The 10,546-nt window shown below is 34.6% G+C and overlaps 1 protein-coding gene across 1 annotated transcript in view; it reads right to left on the reverse strand.

Moving 5' to 3' along the window:
* Positions 1-6,103, reverse strand: part of LOC136835788 (collagen alpha-2(I) chain-like) — a 28,299-nt gene extending 22,196 nt beyond the window's left edge. Inside the window, exon 1 of the mRNA XM_067099644.1 lies at positions 6,019-6,103. Within this exon, the coding sequence (XP_066955745.1) occupies positions 6,019-6,103 (85 nt within the window). The remainder of the gene's footprint in view (positions 1-6,018) is intronic.
* Between the last annotated feature and the right edge of the window lie 4,443 nt (positions 6,104-10,546).

Genomic DNA, 10,546 nt, shown 5'->3' on the forward strand with positions numbered 1-10,546 from the left:
ACATCGTTCATATTCTTTCTTACCCATCTTACTTTCCACTCTCTCCTGACAATTGTTTCAACATTATTTTCAGCTATGAATGACCTCATAGGTCTTAGCGCGTGACCTTTAGCCTAAATTTTGTATTCTGATTCAAGGTCCTCACCCATCTTACTGCCATTCTGTATTGTCCTCCACCAAGTAGGTCATGCATTTCATCCCGTGTGTCTGCTCCAGCAGGTCGACACGAAAACTAATGAACGGATTTCGTCGAAAGTAATATAAAAAAAAAAAAAACATTCATTATCTAGGTCTCTCCCTACGAACAACTTTTGTTGGGTATCGACGAAAAATCGACGAGCTCTTGCCATAGAAGCCAAACTAGATCTGTCTGTTGTTTTGTCTAAGGAGCCAAGTTAGGTCTTTGGGGATGTCATCCACTCGTTTATCATCTTGAGGGCTTCACCCATCGAATGTCTCCACAAAATTCCACCTGTATCCACTCTCCCGTTCTTGAGATATGTCATACAAATAGATATGGATCAAAGTGAAAAGTGCTTATTATTATTATTATTATTATTATTATTATTATCATTATTATTATTATTATTATTATTATAGTTGTCACCACTGAAGATATCCATATCGGAACCTTTTCCCAAGTAAAATTTCAGTTAGTGTGTAGGTCGGATTTGCTGAAAATGGCTAATCGTTAGTGGTATAGTTGCAGCTGACCTAGCAAGTGATTCCTATCTTTAATTACCCTTATTCTCGATTCATATTTTTAATGTAAACTTAAATGTAATTTTTAATGTATTTTTAATGCCAATACCAATGTACAGCAGGTATGCCTTCTCAGGACAAGGTACATGAGCGCAAGGCTGAATGGCTCAACTTTTTAAATGAACTACTTAACCTGTTATAGACTGTAAAAGGAGAAAAAATGCCAAAGGCGAACTTGGCTATATGTTAATTTTATATAGCTTCTAGGGTCACTCTTGCCAGTTTTTGAGAAAATGTGAAGATGAGACTTTCTAGTAAGTTCTCTGCAGATGTATAAGGGACTTGTGTTTAGTAAGTTTCTCCAGTAGTCATATTCATTATATATATATGTATATATATATATATATATATATATATATATATATATATATATATATATATATATATATATACATATATACGTATATACAAAAATTTATGTATGTATGATATATAAATATATTTCATACATACATACATATAAATTTTTGTATAATTACACATATGGTAAATGTTAAATCTATTCAGTTGTATCCCAACACCCTCATTTGATTCCATGTCTGTGCTCTGTGTTACTAGATAATAAATTCATGCGTTTGCCAATATACGAGTGTATGTATATATTGCCAAATATCACTCATTGCTGGTGTGCCCATTAGCAGTGCCAGAGCATTTGTTGGTAGCCCCTTCACTGCCTCATTCACCCCCTTTTCCTGCCTCCCTTCTTTCCCTTCTTCCTTTGGCATTGTGTCTCTCCGTTCCATTTCCAAAGACACAATGCAGACAGCGCGACTCGGATGTAGTGGATTGTTACGAGCTATTAATGTCTTATATTCTCCGTAATTAGCATTATTTGATATGCCTCAAATTATCCGTTATTAGGGATTTTTTGAGCCAGTGCCCGGGGCCATTGAGTTTACGCCAAGGATTTTATGGCGTTTTGTAAAGACTCCTCTTTCCAGTGGGTGCAACTTCTTCACTTTTTTTTTTTTTTTTTTTGCCTCTGCAGATGCAATGTCTTATTTCCTCCTTGTGTAATTAGTTGATGTAATTGCAATCTATTTCACCATACTGGAAGAAAAAGCTCTTGTAATGAATTATATATATATATATATATATATATATAATATATATATATATATATATATATATACACATGATATATTTATATATCATACATGATTATTTATATATTCATATACATATATACATGTATATATGTATATGTATATTTTCAAGAAATATGTGCATAGGTACCATAGAACGTAACCTCACCCTTGAGTTGGTGATAGATCGGAAGGCTCAGCTGGCGTCACCATCTTCAGTTCGAGAGCAGTAATGACGTGGCGCCTTGTACTTTAGAGCAATACAGTGCAGAAATAGATGATAGCTACTGACCGTATGCTCTGCGATCTACTTCCAACCTGGTTAAGAGGATGAGAATCGCTTAAAACTAAAACAAAATCAAAGTCGGAAGATATACAAGAAATAGTCATCAAATACTTAATGGCGGTTCCATCGTATATCCTTGCAAAACTCCAGGTCATCAATTCTTTGCGTTTTGCTCCATTTCTCAGTCGCGCTCTTAGTGAAACAAGTGCGGTGTTTTAACTTTTCATTGTAGTGAAGTGTTAAGTATTTCTTGCTGATACGTGTATTTCTGACATTGAGCCCAGGGCATTTTGCTTCAAAATGAGACAGGTAACACAATTTGCTGAAGGTTTTCCAGATAGGTCAATCTTATCGTCTAATTGCAGCGACAGCCAAGTTAACAGTGAAGTTTTAATTGATCTTGGGGTTATGATAGGAGTGAAAATGCGCAGATTACGAAATCAGTCCGGTTCATCAGTTAAACAGCCAATGTTAAAGTAAAATTCATATTTGGAAGCTCAATAAAATAAAAAGTATCCATGAATAATAATGGTCAAAGCAATGGTATAAAATCAACAGGAATGAAATGGCATTATATGCGACTAAATGCAAATTTTACAATTAATAGTATTTGGGGGGAGACAGGTAGGGGCACACTTCTTTAAAATAACGCCTTCGCAAAACACTTGGGGAAAATGATATTATGGACTGGTCGGAAAAACTGTCGTTTTATTACTGTTTTCTGTTTGTTAGACAAAATTGCAACGAAGGCATACTGTTGTTAATAATATGGATAATATTTTCGTTTAAATAGATTTTCATGCTCTGTATCGTCATTTTGCAGTTCTTTGTACTCAGTAATGCTGAGGCCACCCTTAAATATATTTGCCCTCTTCTGCCACAGTTTCTAAGTTTCAGATATTTATAGATTTTTACATTTAATGTTTGAAATTTATATTTTTTATTTATAAGAAAGATAATGCTATAGCAGCTTTTTTTTTAAATGAGTCAGATTTTCATAACGAAAAGTATTATTATGACTGTTGACTTATTTAAGTCAGTTTATAAAAAATATGATGAAAGCCCGAAGTACAATGACTACTTTGCGTCAAAAGTGAAAGAAGTACTAATAAATAAAAACTTTCGACATCCCTGCTGTTTATGGTAACTCGTTCTTACTTTATGGCTTGACATGAATTAAAATGAAATCATATGTTTTTTTGCTATGTGTCTATGCAAGGAAATTGTGTGTGCTAAAATAGATTCCTGAGGAATCGTACGGAATGGAGAGGAATGCAAACGAAGGGTGGGGGAAATAAAGATAGAAAGATATAACAGAAAGAATACATTGGGGAAATTTGTCTGAGATTATAGAAGGGTCACGAAAATGGAACTAAATGGGAGGAAAGGGGAGGGAGAGGGGGTGTCAATGAATACAGACGATTGCATTAGAGGGAATCGAATATAAGGAAGGTGAAGGTGGGTGACCTTGTGTCAGTAACCGAAAACAAAGACGAATGAGACCAATAGAAAGAGGGGAACCTGAAGAATTCGATCGGGATTTATGAGACTATGGTAAATAGAAACCTACGAGGAGGTTTTTTCGGATGAAAACAGAAGGAATGATGTAGGAAAAATTGATAACCAACATTTAACTTTAATAATTCGAAATTTTACAAAACGGGGAGACTGAATATTCTCATGGGGATTTATTAAGAGGAAGGGAAATAGGAGCCTACGAAGCGAAATAAGGTTGTGTCAGATGAAAACAACAGGACAATGTAGGACAAACTGAGCAACCAACATTTAACTTTAAGAAGTCGAATTTTTGCCTGTTTTCGAGCAGGAAATATATATATATATATATATATATATATATATATATATATATATATATATATATATATATATATATATATATATATAATAGTTTATTGCGCTGTGGCCTTCTTTCGAAACAGTATGGACGAAGCTGGAAGTGATAAGACTTTGTTTTTATCTTTTCGGTTATTGGACGTCGGAAAAAGAAGTGTGTTGTTCTTTGTGTAATTTTTTGAAGTAATATAATAACGAGGCAGGCACACACACATATATACATATATATATACATATATATATATATATATATATATATATATATATATATATATATATATATATATATATATATATATATATATATATATATAATAAAATCCAAGTGGATCTTTTTTTGTTCTCCTCAGGTGATAGTAGGGGAGGCATGACACAGCCACCCACCCCTGCAAACAGGTTTGTCCGGCCCGGATGGGGGCGGGGTAGGTGGGGAACGGGAGGGTCAGGGAGGCATCCACCCCAAACCTATCTGGTGGCTCCGGATGGGGGCGGGGTCGGCAGGGAATCGAGAGGGTAGGGGAGACAGGAGCGCCCCGGGTTCCAGCACGTGCAGCATGGCCCAAGCTTAGTATAAGCTTGTATATATATATATATATATATATATATATATATATATATATATATATATATATATATATATATATCCATACATACCTTCTCCTAGATAGTATGTTAGAGTTCAACACATATCTTCTTCACCAAAATGATTATTATACGTTGAGTCCACTTAACAGTGAGACTGGATCACGTACCAATAAGCAAAAATAATTTTGTTATACAATTGTTTCTTTTTAGAATTTGGTAAAAAAAAATAATTCAGAAAAGATAATTTTACATCCAGAGTGTCTGTTACACCATGAAGAGACTTATTTTGTATTTTTCGTTGAAAAATGATCGTGGCGAAGAAACAGCTCTTTTTTTTATCGATTAGGTCTCCAGAATTCGTTATATCTACTTATTATAATTAAGAAGCTCTTTTGCATTAACATTCATTCACTGCAGAAATTTAAAGTAATATTTTCTGTTTAATTGTAAATAAATTAATGAAACTAAGAGGCCTTAAAAATTATAGTCAATTCTATTAACATTATCAGTAATAAGAATTAATGAAGTTCACATAGGAGAGGTCACTTTTTATTTAAATTTGCAGGTGAAATAAATTTAGTAGTCCAGAGGATCTGGTACACTACTGGATTTAAAAAATAATAAAAAAAAAATCGTCCTGTTCTGTACTCTAAACAGTCAAAACGAGGTTCTAATAACACAAATAAAAAATGTTTTCTGTTTCCTAGTGTACAACGGAAAATTTCACGTGGTAAAATAATATTCCTTACATTCTTTTGACTATTTTGAACAACCTTAACAAATATAGTAACTAAAAGATAAGAGGACATGCTTCAAACTAAGAGGGTAGGGTCTTGGGAGAAAATCTCTACCTTTTTTCCGTGTCAAATATAGATGATAATAGTCCCTTTTATCGGGGTTAATTCCAGATGCGCTTTATGATATAAAAGTATGATCAACGATGAAGTAACAGGTCACTGAATTTTGTAAGGGTGAATTTATACAGAAATTACGTAAACAGAAAAGGATTGAGAGGAATCGAGCTGCTTTTGACCGAGAGAGGTATCTGTGAACATTAGACGGTAGTACGTAAGAAGGTCAAGTTTTAAGGTATGTGATCAGTTTTAACACTTTTGAAGAAAGCGTTGGTTATAATAATTAAAAGTGAATTGAATAAGTAGGAACAGCCTGAGAGTACAGCAGGTAAAAGCAGCAGCAGCAGAGAGAAAACCAGCGAAGCAGCCAAAGGATGTTTGTACTATGACCATCTCCGGTCCTTATTGCATCTTGTCCGCCTCATCATCTCGGCTCTCCTTTGCCACCTATCCTCCTCCTCCTCCTCCTCCTCCTCCTCCTCCTCCTCCTCCATCCCCACCTTCCCCCTCCTCCTCTTCCTCCTCCTCCTCCTCGTTTGTAAAGAGGTGAAGAAGGGCCAGTGTCTGACCTCGTCCTCAGGCGGCTACTGACCAGTCCTCGAAGCACGAGAAGGCCAAGCAGGTCCTCGAGGAGCCGACGCCCCTACTTGTCCACGACCCTCAACCTCGCTCTCCATCTCGAGGAAGAGAAAACAAGATGCCAATTTACTTTGGTATTTACTTCCATTTTTGACTTCATCATTCTCCCAGTCCAGAAATGTATTCGAGCGTGGAAGGTACTTCCTGGGTCAAGGCTCGGCTCTCTCTCTCTCTCTCTCTCTCTCTCTCTCTCTCTCTCTCTCTCTCTCTCTCTCTCTCTCTCTTCACACATACACATACCAAAGTTTTCTTTTTCCCCTTATGCAATACGTATGAAATCTGCTTGCTAACTGTTTGTATATTTTGTATAAAATATTTTCCAATGTACCATCTCTCTCTCTCTCTCTCTCTCTCTCTCTCTCTCTCTCTCTCTCTCTCTCTCTCTCTCTCTCTCTCTCTCTCTCTCTTCACGCATGGACATACCAAAATTTTCTTTTTCCCCTTATGTAATACGTATTAAATCTACTTGCTAACTGTTTGTATATTTTGTATAAAATATTTTCCAATATATCTCTCTCTCTCTCTCTCTCTCTCTCTCTCTCTCTCTCTCAGATTGGGTATTTTTTGGATACTTATCTACAAGGTGTACAGTTTATAGTTTTGGACACATTATCTTCAAGTTGCTTTGGAAACCTTATCTATAGGACATATAAGTGGCTTTTGAGATACCTTATCCATAGGGTGTTTATTGTTGTAGCTATCTTTGGGGTACATTTTGTTCGTGGTACATTTGTTGGGTGCATATTGTTTTGGGCACCGTATCTCTGTGATGTATATTGTTTTGAGTACCATATCTGTATGATCAACAAAAATTGTTTTATTTTTCGTATCTATAGGATTTTTATCGTTTTGGATATCTTATCTGTTAAATGTTTTTGCTATTCTGGAGTTCTTCGAAGTAAACGAAAGTCACAAGTGACCAAATAAAACCACAATTTATTCTTTTAGGTTTTTGCCAGTCAGTATTGATAGTGGTACAGTAACTTATCTTCAGAAATCAACTTGTTGTTTTAACAACGCAAGGAATATGTCAAATTGCGGGGGAAAACCTGGTCGTCAATCCGCCATATTGTAGAGAATTTTTCACCATTGGTAATTTTTTTCGAAAAAAATCTAATTTCAATTTCCTATTGTGGTCAGGCGCTCTTCTTCATTTGATCATTGTTAATCATATCAGGATTATTGTGTTTTGAAGGCAGTCGTTGTTTTTTTACCTAGAATAAAAAGTGGCAAACGTACTTTATTATGATGATAGTATGTATCTCCCTATGTAAGAGATGTTTATGAGCTTGCAAACATATGCAGTAGAATCAGTAACTTAAAAAATACTCATAGTAGCATAAGCCTTGAAATGGAGAAATAAATCCACAATTATGTATGAGTACAAATATATTTTAAAATAAATCTATACAGATTCCCGAAAACCCACATTGTAGATTTATTTTTAAATATATTTGTACCCATACATAACTGTGGCTCTGTTTCTCCATTATAATCAGTCTTCAAATACAACAATTTTTGTCACATTTTTGTCATCTCATTCTCTCTCTTTTAGTCAGTTTCTCTTACTCCTTTCTTGTTCTTGATTAAGAGATTTTCAGTTAATAGTCCTGCGAGCCTCTGTCTTGGTCATCCTTGTGTAGCGCTAATGCATTATGCAGTCTCCCTACTGGTGTTGGATTTTAAAAGCGTCCCTCCGTGGAAGTTGGGGATGAAGAATGTAGTGGTTTGTAGCATGAATTCCAAAGATTTTCTTTATTCTTATTGCATATATATATATACATTTACATTTATATATATTATATATACAGTATAAATATATATAAATAATATATGTATGTGTGTGTATGTATGTATGTATGTATGTATGTATGTATATACATATTTATATATTATATATATACATACAAACATTAAGCTACAAATTTCGTTTAACGTCCAATTCGCTCTACCTCGGAAATAATACCGAAGGGGAATTATAACTGATAAGTGGCCCTTCTCAGTTATAATTCCTCTTCGGTAATATTTCCGAGGTAGAGCGAATTGGATATTTAACGACATTTGTAGCTTAATATTCGTGTATATCAAATCACGGTGATGTGATGAAAATCCAGATACATATATATATATATATATATATATATATATATATATATATATATATATATATAAAATAATATACAGTATATGTATATATATTTTTTTGTTTTGTTTGTTTAAGGGTTATTGCCTTGGATAACGATGCTTATAGGTCATTCGTCACATTTTTATGGTGTTTGGTCATGAAATTATGCAATAACCTTTCGGACACCTTGGCCTCACAGTTATTTTTTGTAGGCACAATTTGTCAACCGCCAGCAGGATATAGTTTACCATGTCCTAATCATTCAGTGTAGTTGCAAACTACAGAAGGTATTTTGTGCATCTCATTAATCTGAGGTTAGTCTTCGAAGGCTTTTTGTTAATAAATGTCGAAATGTGTCTGTGTTTAAAGACAGCATCTGTGAAAACAAAGATTCCATTTTTATTCATTCAGAGATGTAGCTGAGTGAGGATCCTAAATAAATGCCGCTCAGCTTCTGGAGTACATATTGGCTACTACGATAGTGTCATTGAACTACCCAGAGTATATTAAGAAGTACTCTACTTTAATCAAGGCTTCTTCAACTTGGCCTTTAAAGTTACAGGTGAATATTACGATAAGAAGACATCTTATAGCTTCTCTGTTCCGCAGCAGGTATATCAGTTCTTAGGTATCTGAAATAGAGCCTTTGGGGCGAAGTTATACGGAACATGTTTTCACGGATGCCCTACTTGGTAATATTGTTACTTCTTGACAGTGCATAAAACAAATCCAGCTTTGCTATAAATAAACACATTAGTTGAAAAATAGTTATATATGTACATAAAAGAGGACAGGGCCATGTATTATTCTATCTTTCCTTGACAATCTAGAAACAATCTTCATTGTTAAGGAAGCTTGTAATAGGGATATATATGATGATATGAGGTAATGGATTATGATTTTTATTGTTTTTAGTTAAGTTACATCCCTGGTCGGAAAAGCAGAATGTTACAAGCTCAAGGATCCCTGAAGGGAAAGCAGTCCAGTGCAAAAGTAATATAGAAGTAAAAAATAATCGTAGAGAGAAATTGCAAAAATAAACACAAAGCAAATAACCAATGACGTGAGCCTGCTCAACAAATAAGCATTTACCCAAAGTTTAAAATACTGAAGATTTGAAAATCATTATTTAATTTCTGATTTTAATCACAGCTGTAATAAAACTTCTAGAAATGAACTCAATAAAAGAAATTATAATTAGTTGAAAAATTATCTAACAGTACTCAATTGATGATATAGACTGGGGAGACTAACTGAAAAGGATTAGAACTGAGAAACTTTTAGAAACCATGTACAGTTAAATAACTAAACGACGGTGCCGGAGGTTAACACTAAGATGTGGAACGAGAAATTCAATGGAATTCAAGGTTTTGTCCAATAATTCAAGATGCAAATTCACTTTCGGAGTTGACTGGTATCCATCCGTTTACTGACTATGCTAGAGCGTGGTATATAATTATATTTAATTATAATGTGAGACGTAAACTAAAGAGAAATATTTGATACTCACTGGTTTTTAGAAACCAATTTGGAGCATTTTATTTTTATTGAATATACTCGCCCTTTTTATAGTTTGGCAGTTTTATAACTTGTTAACCTTTTACGAGGAAGCAGAAATTTTTAATCGCAACAGCATTACATTGTGCTGATTTTGATAACATTTTAGTGAACATTTCTTGATATTTCTTCTAAATGACAAAGTAACAGGACACATGTATTAGGAGTTCATATACAGCATCATAATGTTCAACTGTTTCGTCTCCCAACCAAACAATGTCATTATCCTCTAACCTCCCCATAGTGGGTTAGTGCCGTCAGTACATCTCGTTGCAGCGTCCCTTCAGCTCCTAGCTGCAACCCCTTTCATTCGTTTTACTAAACCTCCGCTCATATTCTCTTTCTTCCATCTTCCTTTTCACCCTCTCCTAACAATTGATTCATATTGCAACTACGACGTTTCCCTCCTGTTACACCTTTCAGACCTTTTTTACTGTCTTTTTCCGTTTCAGCGCTGAATGACCTCATAGGTCCCAGCGCTTGGTCTTTTGCCTAAATTCAGTATTCTATTTTATTATCCTCTAATCAACACATTTCCCCTTTCAACACACTCAGAGCATTAAATTAACTATGTGGCTATTTTGTGGATAAAAAACACTGATATGTGAATAACTATAACGTGTGAACGTAGACTGCTAATACACTTAAGTCATGATTGAGCAGTTGGAAAAATGGTAGATTAAACTTACGATAGAAAAACTTGCGATTTAAAGTTAAGACAGTCACTGACATCAGATTTCAAAGAGAACATCTGAAAAATGAGAAAATACCATAGACAAATTGAATGGCGTTGTGTTAC

The sequence above is a fragment of the Macrobrachium rosenbergii genome, chromosome 55 (assembly GCF_040412425.1).
Source record: "Macrobrachium rosenbergii isolate ZJJX-2024 chromosome 55, ASM4041242v1, whole genome shotgun sequence".
In the NCBI taxonomy this organism is placed as follows: domain Eukaryota; kingdom Metazoa; phylum Arthropoda; class Malacostraca; order Decapoda; family Palaemonidae; genus Macrobrachium; species Macrobrachium rosenbergii.